We start from the raw sequence: 22,065 nt of genomic DNA on the forward strand, positions 1-22,065 counted from the left end.
CAAATCTGCACTTTCTAAGAGCTTAAGAAATGAAATACCATAGCACTTTACTCATCATCTAACAAGCTTTCCACAGACGTCACATAGCTGTGTAGCCGGTAAGAACTATTATTAAACAAAGTTATTAAAGCAATGATGTTCAAGAAGTAAGCAATCCCAATTCTTAAGTAATACTTTCTGGCCTTGGTATTGTTGTTCGACGTGCCAGCCTAAGCAAAACATGATGTAATGCAGTTTTCTTGCAGTGCTAATTCTGCATTTGGTGTCCTTGTTTTGGAGCCTCTGGGATTAAAGTGGTCTGCAGACAGCCAGGTTAAAGAAGATCTCCAGCAGAACTGGGTAAGAGCTCCTCAACCTACTGCAGGATGTGAACAGGGCATTGAAAAACAACCCTCTGTCAAGGCTAACACTGATTCTGTAGGCTAGCCCGAAGAAAGATAAAGCAAGAATACAATGTGCTATTCAATTATGTAGATACTTGTGGCAGTGTTTTTTAGAGAACCTTGCAAATCCACTATACGATGCTCAGATTAAGTAGAGACCAAAACATGCTAAATCTCCCTAGGCTTCCAAACCGAGCCGTCGTACCAATGACGGGCCTGTTCCTTGCCTTGCTTCCTGTTGGGATTCAGAACCATATTGTATTCATTTCAGCAGGGACGGGGGGAGACGGGGGACGGGGTGTGTGTGGAATCTGCAGAGTCGGAGCTGTTCTCACTGCCCATCTGCTGCACAGCCCGCGCAGGACTGACCTGGGGGCTGAGAACTGGGATGCTGGAAGAGCGGGGTGGGTGTACGGGCCACACAGCTTTCGGAGAGCGTCCAAGTGTTGATGCTGCCTGTTACATTTGATACTGCAAAGTAAAATAGGCCACTGCCTCCTTGCAGGGAGCAGAAGGGAGCTATTCTGCGGTCGTGGGTCCCTCTAAGTAGCCCAAGACATTGAAGCAGGCCTTTGTTTCAACTGTTTATCTTGGAAATCTCTGCGGTACGCTCTGACCTGCTCCAAGTATGCTTGGTATTCAACAACAATCTTCTGAATTAGCCCTACCTTAATAAAGCCAGTGAGAGCTCGCCTGGATTATATGAGCTAAAGCTGCTGCGCTTGTTCTATACCTAGCATGTTTCTGTAAGACGAATCATCTTTAATTGGACATTATTATCTCTGAGGTTTCAGTGACCTTGAAAAGTTGGTTGTGTAGCAAAAATCTGTTTTGGGAGGAGTTTTCGGAGTCATCCCTCTGATTTCTTTCACTGGTTTTATATTTTTTTCAATTTTCCTCTGAAATATAGAATGAATTCCACCAACCAAATCATCTGAAAAATGAACAGGACTGAAAAAAATCAAGAGCTTTTTGTTAAGCATCCTAATTCAACGGAATAGAAAAGATAATGTGGGGATATGATACAGAAACTTCTTTGAAAAGAGAAAGTACTTTGATACCACCGAAGAGCGCACGGTCCCTGCATCTACTGCTCAGTCGTGTGAATATCTTGATCTGCTGAAGGCAGGATGCAGTACTGTAGGCTTATTTATTAACCCTTCCTTCAGTATACAGGAATTCAATGCAGTTAAGTCCAAAGCATCCTTTGCAAAGACTGTTTCCCTCTTATCACTGTGAAGAGGGAAACGAGGAGCAGAGCTCAGGGCAGGCAGCTGAGCAGCATCTTTGCCAGCTCCTCAGTGTGGGGAATGCCAGCGAAGGGAGGGACCGCAGCCTGCCCGCAGGCAGGCGAGGGGCAGGGACCAGGGTCACAGGGGTCGGAGACCTGGGGAAGGGCTGAGACTGGCCGGGAGTCTAACTAAATTAAATCAGGATGGAATTGCTTTGTGTATGGATTCTGAGATGGACCACCTATTCTTTTGCATTGCCGCAATACACGTATCAAATCATATGGTACATAACACACGATCTGTTGAAGAAATGTATTGGAATAACGCTGTTTATTCAGGGTGATTGGAAAAATCCAGTGTGCTTTATCACCATCAGTAGCACAGGTAGGTTTGTTCACAGCCATTCATCCTGACACTTCTCACTATGAGACTTGGCCTTTTGTTAAGATCTTCGCCAGCTTGAACCATTTGAGATGAGCCTTCCTACCTGAGGTGTCATTTGCTGTCCAAAGCTGGATTATTATTTTTTTTAAGATAAATTTCCTGCTGAAGTGTTTCAGTTCCTACCAAAATAAAAAAAAAAAAAATCCACATTTTTCCCCATGGCTGAAGGACCACTACTTCCATGCAAACAGGCTGTCCCAAGCTGTGGACCTGCACTTCACAGGTCCATTTGGGATGTACCAGGGACGTGTGCCCTGTCCCTGCAAACAAGCACTTGATAGATGAGCCCCTGCCAAATCCAGGCTTCCAACCTACGCTTTCTAGACGCACACTCATGCAGGTATAACAAGGAGAAGCTTAAAGACTTCATCTGTACCAAATACACTGTGTTGCTTGGGGAGTCCCTGGGCTGACCAGTCCTCCAGAGTGACCCAGCAGGCTCCAGCTCAGGGCTCAAAGGGCTGGACAGGACACACACACACACACACGCAATGCGTTTCTTGTCGCTGAGGACTGAACCGCAGCACAGGGAAGCTGAACTGAACATATACTGAACATCTGAGTGCTCCTCTCTGCGCTCAGCATTTTCCTTTCCTCATATATAAATATATATCCTTGGTGCTTTATGTTGTATGGCTTCAGACCTAGTGACAGAGTTCAGATTTTTAGCTATTCCAAACTCAGGGAACTTTGTATTTAGGACTCTGGCTCACCCGTTGTAAACTCACACATTTATAAACTCCTGAAATAATGTCCCATAGCCTTTTCCCCTGTCTTCTGAAGTGATGAGCTATATCCAAGCAAGAGAATAAAATTCCCATGCCTCTTTCGGGAAGCGAGATAATTTCTTGCTGTTCATGGCAGAGAAATCAGGCAGCTGGGGTATTTTTTTTCTTTTGGATTTATAGTTAATTTAATCCTATGTAACCAAGCAACTAGCTTATGACAATCTGCAATGTCAGGATTCAAAAGTCATTAGATATGTTGTTATTGGTTTTAGTTCTACTGCCATAATGGCAATGAATGCCACAGTTTAAGGCCTGAAACATCAGAATAAAGAAAACAGAATTAGCTGTAAATGTATGGTCCTGACCTCTCCTTGAGTGCTACCCCACGAGTATAACATCAGTATTTGGACTGCGAGCAAGGGGTTCATAGGAGACACAAAAGCACTTCACAGACTGGGCTGCAAAGCCCAGTACTTCTAGATGGAGAATACAGTTTGGGGTGCAAAATATTTCTTCCCACCCAAAATCCTGAAATCCCTTTAGTTGTTACAGAGGAAAATCCACAGACCACTGACAACTTGACAAAACAAACATGAAAACTTACATCAAGTATTTCCTTGTTGGCTTTTGGTGATGTAGCCTCTCTCAACTCTTTAATAGCAACAGGAATTTTAACCCTCTCCCCTTCTGGGATCCAAAGTCCCTACCAAAAAGAAGTACCAAGAGTTACTCAGTCTTATATCTAACAGGTTAATTCTCACAATTACATATACATTTTACATCTTCTGAGTAGACTTAAATATTCTGAGCAATGGGAAGACATGGCAGACAACAAAAATATGCAAAAAACGTGTCTTGTGGGCATTAACAAAATCCTGTTAATGGAGTGAGTGGTATTTCTCTTTCAGTCACCTCTACCATATTTTTTTGAAAAACCACGTTCATTACTGTCCCTGTATAAATAGCCCAAGAGATGCATAAAAAGCAACTTTTGCGGATGGAAATCTAACTAATTGGCACATTACAGCAACTGCATGTGCAGAACCTTGCCACTTCCACTTTATAAATCATGGAATGAAAAGAATTGGCATTTTCTCAGGAAAACAAGATGGCATCTATACTGTACAAATAACCCAGTCCTAAACGTATGCAGTGTCAGGTAGGTTTATGTCCAACTGGTTCAGTGCTCTACTTCTATAGTGTCAGGAGGCCATTTAGGTGGCAGGTGAACAGCGTGGCACTGTGAGGACACTCTGCTGAAGTACCCAGCAATGTAGGTGCACATTTTCAGCGGTCAATGGGATTTGTGCCCTGAAGTTCCTAGCCACAGCTGGAAGCCTGCTCCAGAATATAGAGCTTTATATAGAGAGATATGAATCTACAGTTTATATTTCAGTACTACTGGCAAAGCCTGAAACACATATCCTGAATAAAAGGAGGAGCACAGAAAAGTGGAACTTGGTGAAGAAGAAACACAGAGGATAAACAAACACCAAGAGAAAAAATACCTTGTGGACCTACACAACTGAAGGTGTGTAGACACTTCCACGTATCTGAGTCAGTTCTAATGAAAGAGTGATTGACAATTATAAAAACAAGACTGCAGACCACACAGAAAAATGGCTTAGCACTGAGCTGACCAAAGTGCATTTCTTTTTTTCCTAATATTCACAACAGGGTATATTTGGCTGTGTTAGTTTTAAAGTCAAGATCTTTGTCCTCCAGGTTCAGCAGTATGGCTTTGGCAACATCTTATGTAAAACTTCCCACGTTACCCGATTCATAACTCAACTAATGATGATTGAGTCATCTCCCTACCATTCAATATATACATACTATAAAATCTAGTTTAAAAAAAAAATCTACACAATGATCGCAGCTCCCAGTTCATGCTTTGTTTGGGTGGCTTCTGGATGAGGGAGCAAGATGAAAAGGGGAAGAGAAACATGGTGATCTTACCTTATAAACAGTGCCAAAAGCTCCAGAGCCTAAAACTTTGACTTTTTTAAATTCTGTTTCCTTTAAAATTCTCAGATGAGCCTGGTTCGGTGCCTCCCCGCTGGGTGTCAGTGGTTCGACAAGCTGGTGCAGAGAAAAGAAGACATTAGAAGGATATACAGTCTAGGAGGACAGCAAGCAGCACACTTTGGAGAAGCAAATAAATCCTTCCTTTAAAATAATGAACATTTTATTCCACGTGAATTTTATGGGAGGACAGCTCCACTCTGACTTGCAGCAATAAATATCTAGAGTTGCTCCAAATTTCAGAGGTAAAATCAATCAGAGAGTGGCGACTGCCATTTTGAAGGAGAATGAAGGAATACTAACTGTTCAAATGAAGGCTTTGACTTCAAAGCCTTAACACACATGGCATGAAGAACAATGTAATTACCACAGATCCTAAAGAAGATTTTTTTTTGAACTTGTGAATAAATTATAAAAATGTTTTAAATAATGGGCAAGAATCACCTGCAACCTTTCAGGTCTGCTCCTGTTTAACTGGATGAAATTCCCATGGTACCAGTGGCTCCCCCAGACCACAGGGTTTACAAGCAGCAATTGAAACTCTGAGAGTGATTCTTTTCTCAATAAAAAAGGAGATGTTGAACTGACTATCGATGTTTTCAAAATTTGATCCAAGCCTTATTGAAAACAGCAGTAATGCCCTCCAAATAAAGATATTTAACACTTTTTTGATGCATAAGTCAGCTTTTTCCCTTAGTGCTCTTTCTTTTCCTTTCCTTTGAATAAAACCGTATTTAGTTAGATACAATCTGATTTTAGCGGGCCAGCAATCTTTCTGTTGTTATGAAATATCCTCATTTTGAGGAGTCCAGAGGGTACAATATGAGCTGAGCACAAACTGAAGTCTACTATCACAACTGTAGAATACAGTGGTATGCAAAATATTGTTAGGTAATGCATTAAAAAGCAGGACAGCTTTTTTTCTAAGGATTTTAGCAGCTGACTTTGCAAAGCCAGCAAGCAAAAAGGGAAGCTGCAACTGGGCTTTTAGCAGAATGCTAAATACAATTTGCTAATTATTTACTAGGATTGGACTAGAAAGAGAAGGGGGCTAATCATAAAAGAGCGGCTTTAATCCAAGATAATGAATTTCGCTATTTTATATGTGAGGTACCCAGAAGGTGATGCTGTAACGCACACAAAACCATAAAGAAAAGAAAAAGCAGTGTAAAAACCTTGTTCATGCCCAACAGGGTGAACCATTCACTTTGATGGCTTTGTGGGTTTTTTGTGCTAAAACCAAACTGAACACAAGACACAAACACTTCCTCAATTCCTTTCCCTCCTCTCCTTTCTCTCTCATTTTTTTCCACGGGATCAGACATACGCCTGATCAAGGGGGTAAAATTTTCAAAAGCGCCCAAGTTGCCACAGCAGCCTCAAGGCTTGTCTGGAGGGAGAAATGATTCGAGGCTGAGGGTCTACACAGCAAGGTGGTATGGATCAGCAAACACATTGCACCTCACCCTGGAGGCATAGTTTTTTCAGAGTAGACAATCTTAATTATTTTCATTCAGATTTAGACATCTAAATCCCCTAAAGCTTTTGAAAATTATATCCAGAGGGATCAGACGAGATTAAGTGAGAAGGTGTTAGGTGCACACCGCCTCTTTTCCGACTAGCGCGGCAGATGATGTGTTTGCCAACCCAAGGGCTTGTTGAGTTACAAGGCAGACACATAGTGCTTTAATTCTCTGGTACGAGGAGGTGGCACCCATTGCCCCAAATAAAGCAGCCGGTGTTACAGCTGTGTCGGCGGTGCTCACCTCCCTCTCCTGCAGCAGCCGGCGCAGGGTCCGCTTTCTGACGATGTGGCGCCTCCGCAAGTAAAGGCCGATGCCCAAGCCGACCACTACCAGGCACAGGAGACCTCCGACAACGCCAGCTGCGATAGATGGGATTTTGGAGCTGCAAGACAGGAGGGGATGCAGAAAGAGAAAAAAATGCTTAGGTGTAAGATTTTAAAAAAACCCTACAGAGGTTCCATGAAGCCTTAGGTTTTGAGCAAACACACACTTTGGACATCCACTTAAGCCTATTTGACATTTCAGATATCTTGGGCATCTGTATTTTTAAGTTTCTCATCCAGTAACCTGCTCAAAGTCTTCACTTCTCTCAAACTCGTAACTGGAGCTGATCCTCGTAGCTTAAGCGAGGGGATTTCTCCTCTCTCTGACAAACCCACCAAGCACATGAGCATCAAATCTGTGATGTCTATATATGCCAGCCATGGGCAGCCCACATGTGATCAGATACACGAAGCACGTGGAGAGAAGGTGATATCAAGGCGGCATATGCAGTTGTGATACCAGCAATGAAGCTGACATCTCACCTTTACTGGGGGGGGGCATGCTGTGGGGGGGGGGAGCTGCAAGACAGGAGGGGATGCAGAAAGAGAAAAAAATGCTTAGGTGTAAGATTTTAAAAAAACCCTACAGAGGTTCCATGAAGCCTTAGGTTTTGAGCAAACACACACTTTGGACATCCACTTAAGCCTATTTGACATTTCAGATATCTTGGGCATCTGTATTTTTAAGTTTCTCATCCAGTAACCTGCTCAAAGTCTTCACTTCTCTCAAACTCGTAACTGGAGCTGATCCTCGTAGCTTAAGCGAGGGGATTTCTCCTCTCTCTGACAAACCCACCAAGCACATGAGCATCAAATCTGTGATGTCTATATATGCCAGCCATGGGCAGCCCACATGTGATCAGATACACGAAGCACGTGGAGAGAAGGTGATATCAAGGCGGCATATGCAGTTGTGATACCAGCAATGAAGCTGACATCTCACCTTTACTGGGGGGGGGGCATGCTGTAAGGGTTACAATGAACAGATCATCGGCCCTCCTCCCAAAGTACAAATGTCTGAGGCCAGGTAATGCATGAACCATCCACGTTGTACGTACAGATTGCTGCCTCTTTATTAGAGCCTGGGTCATTTCAAATTTAAGTTGAAAAGAAAAACCTGTTTTCCAAGGTTGTTTTTTGGTCTGTACTTAGAAATCCATCACAGCTCTTTCTAAGTTGCCCCAGGGATTACTATTAGATAGAGTCACTTTTTAACAGTACCTCTAGGCTGAATTTGTCTTGCCATAGCGTGACTTTGTGGCCAGAAACTAAATCCCTTTCTCTTAATCAGAGAAGCCTGTCTGCTTGTTGCATGACCTTGAGCAAGTCATGAGGCCAAACAGTGCAACGTAAGGTCTAGTGTGAAGAATGAATGCCCATCTGTGCACAGAGCAGTTAGAGATGTACAGATCACAGGGCTGGAAAAGACCCCCTGGGTCTCTGAGATGACTCCCCTGTAATGCAGGTAACCATATCAATCCTGTACATATCTCTCTCTGCCACTAGCCCTTAATCCTTTCTTTTTCCAGCTCCTCCTTTTGTTCTCCAGTAACAGATCCCAGGTCTCACCTTGACAAACAAGCTAAACAGAGCAAGGTTTTGGAGTCTTGTGCCAGTAGGAATATTTCTCAGTTCTTTAAATCATTTTTATAGGTTGGAGCCTGCTCTAATCTGTCACTTCCCTGTACAGAGCTGAAGACTTAACTCTAGTCCCAGCCTTCCAGTGTCCAGTGTGGAAATGTAAACATGCATGCATTCTTTCCAGCTCTGTTGTTAATTGTAGCAGATGAAATACTCACCCGTTTGGACAGCCTTCAAGACCTGGCCCTTTGCACCTGTAAAAACAAGTGAACATTACAAACATATTAGCTCTGGCATACATACTTCCATAATTCCAACTAAGAAGAGTGCTACTGATTGAAAAGTTTGTGTTTCAGAGCAGTCCAAGTATTAACATAGGAATTTATAATAGTCATACACTCTATTAAATATCAGTCAATGGCCTTGCTCCAAAATCTTTTATCTAGAGGCATAGTTATGCTGCATACTCAGTTTAAAGAATATTTTAAAACAACTTTCTATCATGTGGTAGAATGGAGGGAGGACATAGATACACAAAATTCAAATGGACCTGCATTCCCTGGCTCTGTGTGGACATCTGTGTTAGCACAGAAGCTCAGGGCTGACTGTGGAGGAGGACAGAAGTAGCCTCTCCCCTGCACAAGAGCAGAAAGCCACATGGAAACGTGTCACTGCAGACCCTCCTGCATAATCCTTGTTTCCTGATAAGTAAAAGATTCCAATTTCAAAACTTTCTATTGCAATGGAAAACTTGGGTAGCAGATACACGCTCCCATCAGAAAACAGGATTTGACAGCACTCCCTTCAGCTATAGTCTGTTGGTATGTGTCCATGACATTTTTTTTTCAGAATCTAAGGTCTTATGTTACTGGTAATGTAAACAGGTTATGACAGTTATCCAGAGAGCCAGAAACTCTACTAGCAAGTCGTTCACCCTCCATTTGAGTTTAAAATGCCCGAAATTCAATTTGGCAGCCCAATGCAAAAAACAACATGGATGAAAACACAGTGACTGCATTAACTTGATGGTCTAACGGGTGTGAGAGGCACCGTGCATTCCCTAAGTGCTGCTGGGCTACAAGATGTATGCTCTTCATGGGAATTGTGGTCTTTGTAGTGTCTACTGAGGAAGGAGAGCATTACAGAGAGGGTTACATCACCTCTGAAAAACAGAGCACAGCAAGGAGAAAAGTCCAGTTTGTGGTATCTCCTCCCTGCACTGACCTAAAGAAAATGGATCATCCCAAAACAACTCCAGAGGAGGTCAAGCAGGGGGTAAGGAGTGAGCCTGTGCCAGGAAAACTGCTCTGAATTCCCTCTCGCTGAGAGGAGGAAACAGAAAAATTTCAAAACGGCAGGTGGAGTTGCAGATCTTATCTCATAACTTGATCTAGGTCTGGGGGAGGAAGAGGTGAAGCAACTACTCATTTTATTGGGTTTTTGTTTGCTTGTTTGTTTGTTTTCATTACTCTGATCTTCCCTCGTGTATTTGCCTTGTTTCTGGGCCAACACAGTGCTCCAAGACCCAGCATCTGGAAGGTCTTGTGAGTTCACTGGGCTCCCATGCAAGAATGTGCATCCCGGTGTCCTGGACATGCTGGAAGTGCTGTGTGCATACCGGTTCTTGGATCCGGGGCACTCAGCTTTGTTAGCGTTCCCTGTCTGCCTACGGCTTGGTTTGTTTGCTCAGTTGTGTAAGTAAGCACAGAGAGGCTGCACGTGCAGAGCGGAACCACCAGCTTGCTTACGGTCACAGGAGACGTATCTCACTTTGCACTGGGCTTCTCTCTTTGGGAACTCAACAGAAAATGGATCTAGGACCCAAGACCTCATCCTATCATGCTCTACCACCCAGATCTGAATTTCTATATGCTAATGCAACAAAACATGTGCAGCTTCTCCCGGTAAAGTTATGAACATAAAAGACCTCACATTTCAGAATGTGACTGTGGTCCCTCAAATTATGTCTTCCTAAAAATACCAATTTGCCATGCTACTTTAGGATGGCAAGTCCTCCATGCGCTTCCTAACAGCAAAAAAAATTGGCTGAGGGGACAGTATCTACAGTCTGAGGAATGTCCAACCAGTTGTTTTCCTACACCAGAAAGCAGAAGCAGGAGAGGTGTAGATTTTCATCTGTCCCCTTCTTTTTTAAAATTATTTCCCACACAAATCCATCAATATCAAGTCTAGTGGGATAAAGTAAAAAGGTGTTTGGGAAGAAAATGACAGATCAGCTTGTGCTTTTCAAATCCCACGTGATTTTCTGATTCATTTCACAAGTCAAAGGAGAAAAAAAGCCTATGACAAATATCCATCCAGGACTAAATATAACCATCTTTCTTAATGTGGAATTTTATGATGACACCCAACATAAGTGACCCAGGTTTTATGGAATCTAAACAATCATTTTTTCCATTCCTGAATCGTTTTTATTCTGCTTACAGAAACCAAAATGACAAATGTGACCTTGTGTTATGAACTGCCTCAAGATCTTATGGATATATCAGATGGAATCTAGCAGCAGTTGTAGTTTCTGAAATATTTCTGTACTTATTGGAAAATTAGTGCTGTGTACAGTCCCTGAAAACTATTGCATCCCGAACTCAGCATTTCATCTGTCTACGTAAATATTACTCGTCCCAGTGCAGACACAGCTATTTAATTCCCAAATCCATCAAGATTTTAACAACTTTCTCCTCAACCCATAGCTCCTAATTTGATGCAATACAGCCAAGTTGCTATGATTTATGGCCTTTCAGAGGGAACTCACACTTTAACACCTTAAGTTACTTCACAGTCATAAAAGAAATGGAAAGCCATTGGGCTTTTTAAAGCCTTACAAGAACTTTCCTCTGCCCTTTCTTTCTCATTAACCTTCAGAGCGTGACAAAGTCATCACATTTGCACTGAGCTGCTGCAATCTTCCCTCTTGGACCCCCGGCCGCTTTCTCACCCCTGCCTAAAATCCCCCGGCATTTAACATGAAGACTGGCGAGACACATAGTGTTGGTAGTGACTGTGGAGGCAGGACGCGTCAGCCAATGCTATTAGCTACAGTTGTGGCTTCTCTCCTTCTTGCTCTTCTACCCCACTGTGGCTGAATTTAATTCCCATGCTCTGGGAAAGTGGCAAGGGAAAACCAAATCCTTCAATGCTGAGCAGATTAATCAAGCTGGTGTCTTTCATTAGTTGCTGGAGGTATAAATGGGGTAATTCCAGGGCTTTTGGGATGTCGCTGTCTTTATCGGAGTGTATTTTCTCAGCTGTACTAGAGGCAAAAGGAAGCTAGTGTACAAAATCCCCAAGCAGTTACAGGGAAAATGGGAGAGAAGGGGTCTTTTGGTCTGAGCAGGAGAAAGCTACCTCCCTTCTGTTTTCTAATGAAGGCTGAACAAATGACTCAGCAAAGAAAATTAGCCTAGATGGGATTCTTCATGGCGATACAGAGGAAGCGATGCACTACCAGTAAGCACACCTAAAGTAAAAAACCAAAATTCGTGACAAAGCTCAGCTGGCAAGAGAAGTCGTCTTTACTTGCAGCTTCTTCAAATAAGGAAAATAGAGCCAGATCCTGGAAACCGTTACTTACATGACTACTGAATTCAGTGCACTTAATCATGCTGATAAGATTTTGTGGGCTCTAGCCATGAAATTGGACAGGGACAGAAATAAAGTTGTTGTTTCTTGTCATGCAGAAATCGCTGAGACTGTGGTTTCTAAGGATGCAAAAACTTTGCGAGACAGATGTTTTCCACCCACTGCTGAACAGATCCCATTCCCGCAGCACAACAAGGGAAAGGCGTGAAGAGAAGTAAGTGGCATTACTGATTGATTGCCTTCACAGGGAAAACGCTGCGCCAGACTGCACGTTCCCAGATTATGCCTCCGACACTGGCTCCCTACTCATCAATGCCATTAGCCTCAGATGTCCCATCTGTAAAGCAAAAATAGTAACACTACCATCTCTTAGCTCTCTTGAGCTCTTCAGGGATACAGCCTATTTCTTCTGCTGCATTTGGGCAGCAACTCGAACAGGGCCATTGAGCATGTCCACAATATAACTGTGGCAAACTTAGCCCAGTTCTTTCACGTAAGAGATGAAATTGGTACTACTTTTTATGTTCTGCCTTCATAAGACAGGGCCAAATACACTGAGCCATATGTTGGGTACCCCTAACTTTCAAAAACCTCTCCTTACCCTACCTCCGTCACCTGCCAGACTCCTGTGGTATACCCACCCACTGCTAAAGCCAGGCAGGAATGGACTTTTCTGATGAACTCTGCTCTGGGGACTTGCTTGTGCACAAAGAGCCACTGCGTGGCTTGCAGCTACATCCATGTCTGGCAGGTTATGTTCTCCACGTTTGCATTCGAGTCTAGTGTTTAATCTCGCTACCGAGGCCGCGCAGTTGAAAGCCTTATTCAGATGTGGTTACCCATTATGCTGCTCCAATAATCAGCTGCGTTTTCATGTGGCCAGTTAGAAGAAGGATGTTGGATCCCTGTGGCCAGTTTGTATCAGTAGGGACTATTGAGGTCATTAATAAAGAGCAAAGTTATTAAGATCCCTTTTCAACTGAGATCATTTGTTCTCAGGAGTGTGATGGGAAGCCCTGATAAGCCTTGCCTGCAACTGTAACAAAACATAGGGTGCATCGCTGTAAATCATGCCAAACCCACATGGCTGTTGCAGCTACCATCTGAAAACCAGAGCACTGAATTCGCTGCGAGCACTAGGAAGGGCCGTTACTTGCTGTTTTAACCCTTCATCTCCTTTTCTCCATGAAGGTAGGGGCCTGGGCACTCTGCTCTTTAATGGCCTGACAGTTGAATTCGCTAAATATACAATGGGATGATGGTTGGTCTCAATATAGTTGGAGGCCAGTGTTACAACTTCTCTCTTGCAACACATATTACAGGCATATTACAGAAGGATTTTGGATTGGACAGACCTGCAGGGTACAGGGTAGGAGCCTGTGAAGAAAAAGATACTAAATGTGGGTCGTTTTTTTGCTCTGAAAGCATCACAGTCCAACAATCAAGTCTCAAAACCTAAAACCTCTTACTGCACATCCCGTGTCCTTTGCAGGTTGGGAACCAGGAGAGGAGACAGCTGCAGCCCTGTTACTTATTGTCACGTAGGTTAAATACAGTTGAATTCACAGCTCAATATAGGTGGTGGTTTAAGTGTGCCCCCAAACGAGGACAAAAATGGTTCATACAGATTGGGTTTACCGTGATACCCATTAATAAAGCCACACTCAGGAGGCAAGCAAGGCTTGAAACTCAGACCAAGTGCTAGCATATGGAAAGAAGGAAAGAAAGAAAATCACTGTGGTACCTCACTGGGATTTCCCTCCTGAAAAATGAAAGGTGCAGAGAAAAATGGGCCCCGGGAGCCCAGCATCCACCAGATGTCACTGATGTTCCTCCCAAAAAACAGAGGACCCAACACCAAGCCAGGTGGGAAAAAAACAGAAAGTGCATCACTGGTGGGTGAGTTCTGTAAAATTCCAGGAAGTTTCCTATTTAAATCAAGAAACAAACCTGTTTCAAACCCCCTGAAACATTTTTCCTCTTTTTTTTTTTTTTTTTTTTTTTTTTTTTTTTTTTTTTTTTTTTTTTTTTTTTTTTTTTTTTTTTTTTTTTTTTTTTTTTTTTTTTTTTTTTTTTTTTTTTTTTTTTTTTTTTTTTTGTGTAAAGAAGAAGTGCCTAAAGAAGAAGTGCCACTGAACTTTTCCTATTCACAAAGTCTGCTGCACTCTGCTTGTTACCTGCGTACTCCTGACCTCTCTCGCTCCCTGCTATTTCTTCTCGGTGGTTTGAAATGGGACCGTTAGAAAGGGAAAAAGCTCGAGATGAGCCCCCCACCCCCCCGGCTGTTTCCATTCAGCCCGAGGCTTTACTCACCCCCGGGTACAGTTTGGATGGCAGAGCTGGCAAACAGCATTCCCATCGGCATATTTCCAGACGAGGGTGTCATTCTCACCCAGAACCCCCGCCGGGCAGGATTTCACGCAGTGGGGGCCATCTATAAAATGGGCACACTTCATGCAATTGTCGGGGCCCTGCAAAGAGAAACAGCGTGTTTATAATGCCCTTACATCAGCCTATTCAGGAGGAAATTCAGAATATAAATCTAAATGCCTTCCACCGATGGAAGTTTTCAGCATCATCTGGTTTTATTACCTTGCTATCTGATATTCTTGCAAGTATTTGCTCTTGTAGGATGGACTGTACAAAAGGCAGTACCTGATGTTTAAAGCTAATATTTTCTTGAGTTTCAGTGTTGCTGCTTTTTTTCCCTGCCTTCTGTCTGCTTGGAAAGTTTTCATTTTTCATTTAAAACGGGGAATAATTTAATGGCACCTTGATAAGGGGTAAGCTCAAAAGCAAAGGGCCAGGCTGCTGCCTGGTGCAATCTACCATCACACGATTTAAAACGATGGAGCTGGACCTGCTGACACCTCCCTGAAGTACTGGCCTCAAATCATTATTTTCCTGTTTCTCAGCACAGATTCTTTCCTCTGTTAGGTAGAAGCAGGGGATTAGGAGGCAACCCAAGGAGTCCATGCGTTTTTTTTTTACTTTGAAGAGCACTTAGTTTGTGTTTAAAGGCATTGCCTTTGGCCATTTTTGGCAGAACTGCTTTTATTCAGACTATAACAGCACCAGGAATGCCCTAAATATTTTAAAGCAGGGAAACCAGCAATTCTGGGTCAAATTCTACTATGGAGAAACACCAGACCAGATCCACAGTGCTGGTTTCAGTGGGAGTACAGTAAGATATGCTATAGGAAGATTATTTTAATTACTGTAATGTCTAAGGGCCACTCTAATAGACTGATTACTAGATGCTGGACAAATATGGAACAAAGGGGTGGTCACCGCCTGAAGGAGATTATAATGTTAATAACATCCCTTAGGTCATGGTGGTCTAAGCTAGAAGGGAGGATGGAAATGATTCACATTACTGAGCAGCAACTCTGCAGACTGATGATGGGCAGCGCTCGAACGCTCAGTAGCTGCACGGGATGGCAAGAGGTGTTTAAAGAGTTGGGGTAAGGAACACAGAGGAGGATCTGTGATGGAACCAGGAGATTGGATTTCAATTACCCACTCAAAAAACCAGAGAATTAGAGTTTTACAATTAAGATATGAGTTTGAGCAGATTAAAGGGAAGTAATTTTGCACTGCTACCAAACTGGACATTTCCTAACGCAAAAGAGTATTTTCAAAATTAAAGAAGAACAAAATTGAGGAAGACTCTGGATGACTAGCAAGGCTACACTGTATTGACTTTTGCAGAAGGAGCTTTTGTGTGAATTTGGAATATTTAAACAAGTTTAAAAATCCAATCATTTTGTTTTGATCGCCTTTCTTTGAACATAACTTACACCTGCATTTACTTTAATACATGTGTTTACTGTAATCTAGTTAGAGGAGGGAACATGGTTTTAAGTAAAAACTGATTCCTGAATATTTTCCAGTAAATATCTAGTTTTGATCACAATTTTATCATGGCTTTTCAAAAAGGCAAAAAGCTACTGTTTTAATCCACTATTTTTAACAGTTCTTTCCCTCTGAATAAGGAAATATAATTTGTTCACACCAACTTGGCTGTTCAGTAACTACATGTTCCTGAAATATTCACCAAATTACCATATCGTCACATATGTAAGTAAGCCTTACATTTTTTTCTGTAAAAAGACACAAAAAAGAAAGGCCCTGCAATGCCTGTGACTGTGGATTACACATATGATGGGTGACATGAAAACGAAATAACACCCTGAGGTTCCCTCTCCTGTTTCTGCTCCCCTGCTCCGAGATCTTGCCCTCTAACCCCCCCACCTCCACTCCATCCCGGAGAAGGGTAAATGAGACCTCAGGATTATCTCAACACGGGAAATACGCATAAATACACGGTCTGAGGCACAGGTTTGCTAAGCTGAATCTGCTCTTACAGGTCCAGTGCAGGTTGCGTTGTACGCAGTGGAGTTTTGCACCAGGCACTCAGGGTGGCAGGGGAGGCACTTGGAGTCCCTTTCAAACTCTCTCGGCTCCCTGGAAAACAAAAAAAAAAGAGAAATAATTAAAAAACAGGCTGATTAGCGAGTGATAAATTGTGGTCGTCTCTCTTTTTCCTGACTTTTCCAGTTTAAATAGATCGGGGTGATGGTACTGAGACAGGAGAAGGTGCAGGGGGACCCTCCTGGTTACACCGGTAGCACTTGCTCAGTGCAACCAGGGAGAGGTAAGAGTAAGGGAAATTTGGTTGACGGTGAAACACATGGTACTCCAGATTGCACACTACAAATTAGTTTACTTTCCCTTTTAAGCTAACAACACAGAATATTCGCAATGATTTCCAAAGGCTTTTAAATGGTAGTGATGCAAAGAGATCAGCAAAAACAGTTCAAGTGATTCCAAGGCTCCAAATAATAATTAGGATAGTTAAACAGCAATGCACTGATAATTAAATTCATGCCCTCCCTACAACACATAATGAATCATTAAAATATGAAAGTTGGGAACAGATGGTTTCAATAGCAATAAAGCTGTTCCACTTCAAGTAATGGTGTTATTAATTAAACTAAATCTACTCATCATTTGACACAAAAAATGCCCAGATCTGCCCTTCAGGTCATAATAGCTGCTGGAGGGAATTCACTTACGAAAAAGACAGCTGCTGAACTGCAAGTTGCTAGACAAATACAAACATCAGGGGCATCAGCACCCTGTCAAGTACTTGCTTAACACTCATGATTTTTAAAAGTCAAACTTTGAAAGATTTATTAAAAAATCCATGTAATTTTCAGTGCTAGCCGTGCCTTTCCTGCCTACATCACCTGTTGAACTGACTGAAAAGCCCAGCCGAGCTGCAGTCCTGACACACAGGCAGCAATACATTTTCCTTGGCCTGAGCAAAGCCGAAGCAATAATTTTACCTGAAATTGCTGCTCCCAGTGCTTTTCGGATGAAAGCTCCTTGTCCCTTGACGGCAACTTTGCAAATTGCAAGGGCGAGCCGCTCATTTGAGCAAATATAAGAGTCCCTTTGCAGTAAGGAAGCCTACTGAGCAGTAAAGCCCTGGCGCCGGGGGTGACTGAGCTCCTGGTGACTGCAACTGGCTCCGGCTCTTGCCCGATGCGCTTGACGTGACAGGCATAGCTTGGATTTTCATGGAGGGCTTTAAGCTCCTTTATTTCTTAGGGGAAGGAAGTGTAAGGCTTAGCCTCCTTGGGCCTTCAGATAGTCTCCTCGTGGCCTTGAGGGGACGTTTTCATGGCAGTCACCGTGGCAGGAGCAAACTCCTAAGCAATGCTGAATGGGGAAGGAGAGCTACCTCAGCTCGCGGCTTTTCCCTCTTTTTACATACTGTGCTCACACAACATCTGTGCAAAGCTGGTGAAATCCTTTCTTCCTAGCTACAACATGTTCTAAAACCCCAAACCCCCAAATCATCGCCAAACCTCAAGCACTCCCCAGACACCTTACCCTTGCAGGATATTGCACTGTTTCACACACTCCTTCTGGCGATCAAAAAACCTGCAGGAGAAGCAGTGGAAGGGTCCAGGGCCCCAGCAGCCCACGTCTGAGCACAGGGGGTCACAAACATGCCTGGCAGCGGCTGGGAGAGAAAGAGACAAGAAAAAAGGCCATGGACGTTAAGGCAGGAGAGAGGGCAAACACAGCACTGCGAGTGACTCCCTCCTGACCAGCCAGTTTCTCCAACCTGTTCCAAAGCAGACGTGAATGGTCCTCGCAGTGTGGAAGAGGAATAAGCATGCTTCTCTTAATTCCCAAAGCCTTAAGTTAAGAGTGACTTCTGGCCTTTCAAAATAAAAACAAGCTCCTCTGTGACAGCTTAACAGCCATGTAATAAAGCTAAACCAGTACCAGGCTGAGAGAGTTGGGGTTGTTCAGCCTGGAGAAGAGAAGGCTCCGGGGAGACCTCATTGCAGCTTTTCAGTACTTAAAGGGGGCTTATAACGACTTTTTACCAAGGTCTGTAGTGACAGGACAAGGCAATGGTTTTAAACTGAAAGAGGGTAGGTATAGACTGGACATAAGGAAGAAATTTTTTACGATGAGGGTGGTGAGACACTGGAACAGGTTGCCCAGGGAAGTTGTGAATGCCCCATCCCTGGAAGTGTTCAAGGTCAGGTTGGTCGGGGCTTTGAGCAACCTGATCTAGTGAAAGATGTCCCTGCCCACAGCAGGGGGGTTGGACTAGATGATCTTTGAAGGTCCCTTCCAACCCAAACAATTCTGTGATTCTATGATCAACTTCCAAAATACAACAAATTCATATTCTGCAAAGAGAAATAACTAGATTTTGGCCCAGGGACCACTGCAGTCTACAGCAGCATGGTTGAACAACAGCTTCGACCCTGTCAAAAAAGTCCAATGTTTGGACTTTGCTTCTGTGTCCTTCAACCTACGTGGCTTCACTATGCCCATCGTGATGAAGCAGCTCCTTCCCGTCTGCTGGACACCATGAAGTTCACATCCTCAGTGGGAAAAAATCCCACTTTTCCCTCACCACCTTCATTAAAGCAATATCACTGATGAATTTTGCAGCCAGGGGAATAGAGAGAAAAAAGCCTTGCTCGAATAACTCTTGCATTTTAGCACAAGCTTCCACAGGGGGCAGGAAGGCAGCATTGACTTACCACACTCATTTTTATTTCTGTTCTGTATAATCTTTGTTTTCTGGCTCTGAGTTGCAAACAGGCTGTGCCAGTCCATGGTGTCAGCATAGCAGAGGTTCTTGTTCTTCATAATGGCAACATCTCCGTCACTTATTTCCTTGAGGGACCGCAGCCCCAACGACTGTATTTTCAAGTTAACAACGGCAAGGGAATACTGGCCACTAAAATGGAGACGGGCAAAAAGAAAAAAACACAGAAGAAAGAGAATTAGTAAGCAGGGTTTAACTCATAACATTTTTCTTTTGGTTTTCAAACGTGTTGCTGCGAACTCAAGACATTGCTCAGCCCTCTAAGCTTAACACCTGGTACATGACATACCTGTCATAAAACAACTTCAATACTCATATCTGGTTTTGCACGGGTATTTTAAGCTAAAACTGGCAGGACATGTGCGCCCTGTCAAGTAAATGATGTGCAACAGTGGTTGTAGGTAGAGCAGCTATTATTTTTTGCTCTTCCCCCAAGCCACCCTTCCTCTCGGGGTAAGCCCAGGTGGGCACTGGATGCACTGCCGATGTCCCCACTGCCTGGCAGCCACAGTCTCCATCCCCGACTGCCCAGCTACCTCAAATCCCAAAGTGCTTCTGATCACATCGTAACTTGCCCTGGACTGCAAAGGGTGCTCTCTGTCCTGCTTGCGCTTCCAGGCTGGTGGGGGAGAGCCTGGTCCTAGAGCAGGCTCAGGGCAGCCCTCCACATGCAGCACAGAGCTGAGGGTCTCATTCCCCGAGGGCACATTATCTACTGCTACAAAGATGGTGCTTGACTCCTCACAGGCTTTTTCCCATTTTGCATCAGTCTGGGGACCCACGTCTCACCGCTTGGTACCTTGGTGCGCTGTCCTGGTTTTGGCAGGGATAGAGTTAATTTCCTTCCTAGTAGCTGGTACAGTGCTGTGTTTTGGATTTAGGATGAGAACAAAGTTGATAATGCACCAATGTTTTAGTTGTTGCTGGGTAGTGCTTACACTAGTCAAGGACTTCTCAGCTTCCCATGCTCTACTGACTGAGAAGGCTGGAGGTGCACAAGAAGCTGGGAGGGGGCACAGCCAAACTGGCCCAAGGGACATTCCATACCATGTGACGTCACGCTCAGTACATAAACTGGGGAAAGCTGGCCGGGGGGGCCACTGCTCGGGGACCGGCTGGGCATCGGTCGGCGGGTGGTGAGCAATTGTACTGTGCATCACTTGCTTTGTGTATTATTATTATTATCATTTTATTTCAATTCTTAAACTGTTTTTATCTCAACCCACGAGTTTGTCTCACTTGTGCTCTTCCAATTCTCTCCCCCATCCCACCGGGTGGGGGGGAGTGAGCGAGCGGCTACGTGGTGCTTAGTTGCCAACTGAGATTAAACCACGACATGCGCTCAGACAAACGCAAATCTAAACAGTTTCTTTTGCAGTTGCTCTGACACGATTGACTTACTGTTGCTTGGTTCTGCCTCGTATAATCTCCAGATTTTCGAAAGCATAGAGATCAGTAGCATTATTGGGCCAGGCCTGAATCAACAAAAATCCTGAAATGAAGAAGATTAAATAATAATAATAATAAAAATAAAACCGTGGTCAGTATTGGCAGCAGAACCTCCTTCTCAAGCTCCTCCTGCGCTGGAAGAAGGTGCTTGTGCTTATCTGAGAATCTCAAAGTGAAACATGACATTTTAGGGAGCAGGGAGATATTTTTAAACCCCGTTTTATAAACAGTTTATTTCTTAGCCCACCATGAGGGCTTAGGAGCGCAAGAGACGAGTGTGTCGGTAAGCCGCACATCCTGCCACACGGAGCCGCCAGTGATGACTTGGTGATGTCTCTTGCCAGCAGATACCCAGGCTGAGAGGCTGCAGGAGAAAGGCATTGCTCCGTCCCATTTGTGAGCTGCCCTCAGGGAAGAGAAAAACTGAAAATAAAGCAGAAATGGAGCAGAAGAGACAGCCACTTGGAATGGATTTGCTAAGGCAAGCAGATTACCCTGCTCAGCCGAGGCGCTCGGGAGGACGGGGAGAATTTGGGAAGTTGCAGGCTGCTGTATGAAGCTCTGAGGTTAGTCATTGCTACCCCGACATGAACCAGAAAGGTAAAGGACAGAAAGAAAAGGGGAACTGGAGTCACGTCTGTGGACCCAGCTCTGATGTTACGCTCATTTTATAATGGGCTGAACAAAATTGCTCTTAATTGATACTTGGTGCAAGACTTGGCTCCGCTGGCCACTTTGTGCTCGTGGAGACACATTCACCCCAAGGAAGAGCTCTTCAGGCTGGAGAGGGTGTCTCCGCAAGGATGATGCAAGCCACTGAGCACGCTTCCCTAAGGAGCTGCTGAAAGGTTTTCCACAAATAGAAACATGCTTGGCTTTTTTTAGCTGGAGTGGCACGCCTCTGCATCACCACATACTTCTTGGGTGGCTGAGAATCTCCTCTGCTTTTACTCTTTGCTAGGGCTGACAGTTCAGCAGAAGGGATGGTCTGGCCAAACGACACACCTTGGATGGGAGGCCAGTATGGGTTACGTGGGCGTTAATGCTGGCAAGGCGCTGCTGACCACCTTTGTGAAGAGTGAACCCTGGTAGCTCAGAGACAAAAACCGTTTGCTTGTACTTCTCTTCATGTGCTTAAAAAATTTCCCTCCTCTCCCTTTGTGTTTTTGGCAGTACCGATCAGAGACCATCTCAACTTAAAATCCATTGCTGACCTGATATTTCTTTGACTGTTTTGAAGACATCCAACTTCTTGGGGTCCAAGGGTAGGGTCTTCGTGAAAGCATCGCTGAAAAACACAGAATGAGAAATTGGGAAAAGAATGGCTCAGCCTGAATTTCTCCTTAGCCCTTCTCCTCCAGTGCTAAATGACCAGCGTGCAACTCACCCTAGAAATGCAACTGGAAGAATGCTGACGTCCCCGTTGATCTTCGTACAGTTTTTGAAAGAGTCGATGTTTGTGGCGTTTATGGAGAGTATCCCTTTAAGTTCACCTATTCCAATGCCATTGCACACTGTTAAAAGAGAGATACAAAAGTCAGGGGGGAGAAGAGTGAAGCCCGATCACATGGAAGGGAACAAACATGAAGATGCCATTAGTCCAGAAAGCACTCCCATATGGTCAAAC

The 22,065-nt window shown here is 43.9% G+C and overlaps 1 protein-coding gene across 2 annotated transcripts in view; it reads right to left on the reverse strand.

Annotated features, from left to right (window-relative positions):
• The window catches only part of EGFR (epidermal growth factor receptor), a 49,336-nt gene that overhangs the window by 16,322 nt on the left and 10,949 nt on the right, over positions 1-22,065 (reverse strand). For both annotated transcript variants that reach the window (XM_019470930.1, XM_019470929.1), the window contains 11 exons: positions 21,826-21,952; positions 21,653-21,726; positions 20,391-20,481; positions 18,922-19,121; positions 17,744-17,876; positions 16,210-16,309; positions 14,156-14,313; positions 8,461-8,496; positions 6,579-6,720; positions 4,747-4,869; positions 3,392-3,490 (listed from right to left, as the gene is read on the reverse strand). In XM_019470930.1, coding sequence (XP_019326475.1) covers positions 3,392-3,490; positions 4,747-4,869; positions 6,579-6,720; positions 8,461-8,496; positions 14,156-14,313; positions 16,210-16,309; positions 17,744-17,876; positions 18,922-19,121; positions 20,391-20,481; positions 21,653-21,726; positions 21,826-21,952 — 1,283 coding nt within the window. The remainder of the gene's footprint in view (positions 1-3,391; positions 3,491-4,746; positions 4,870-6,578; positions 6,721-8,460; positions 8,497-14,155; positions 14,314-16,209; positions 16,310-17,743; positions 17,877-18,921; positions 19,122-20,390; positions 20,482-21,652; positions 21,727-21,825; positions 21,953-22,065) is intronic.

The sequence above is a fragment of the Aptenodytes forsteri genome, unplaced genomic scaffold (assembly GCF_000699145.1).
Source record: "Aptenodytes forsteri isolate BGI_AS27 unplaced genomic scaffold, ASM69914v1 Scaffold282, whole genome shotgun sequence".
NCBI classification, from domain to species: Eukaryota; Metazoa; Chordata; class Aves; order Sphenisciformes; family Spheniscidae; genus Aptenodytes; species Aptenodytes forsteri.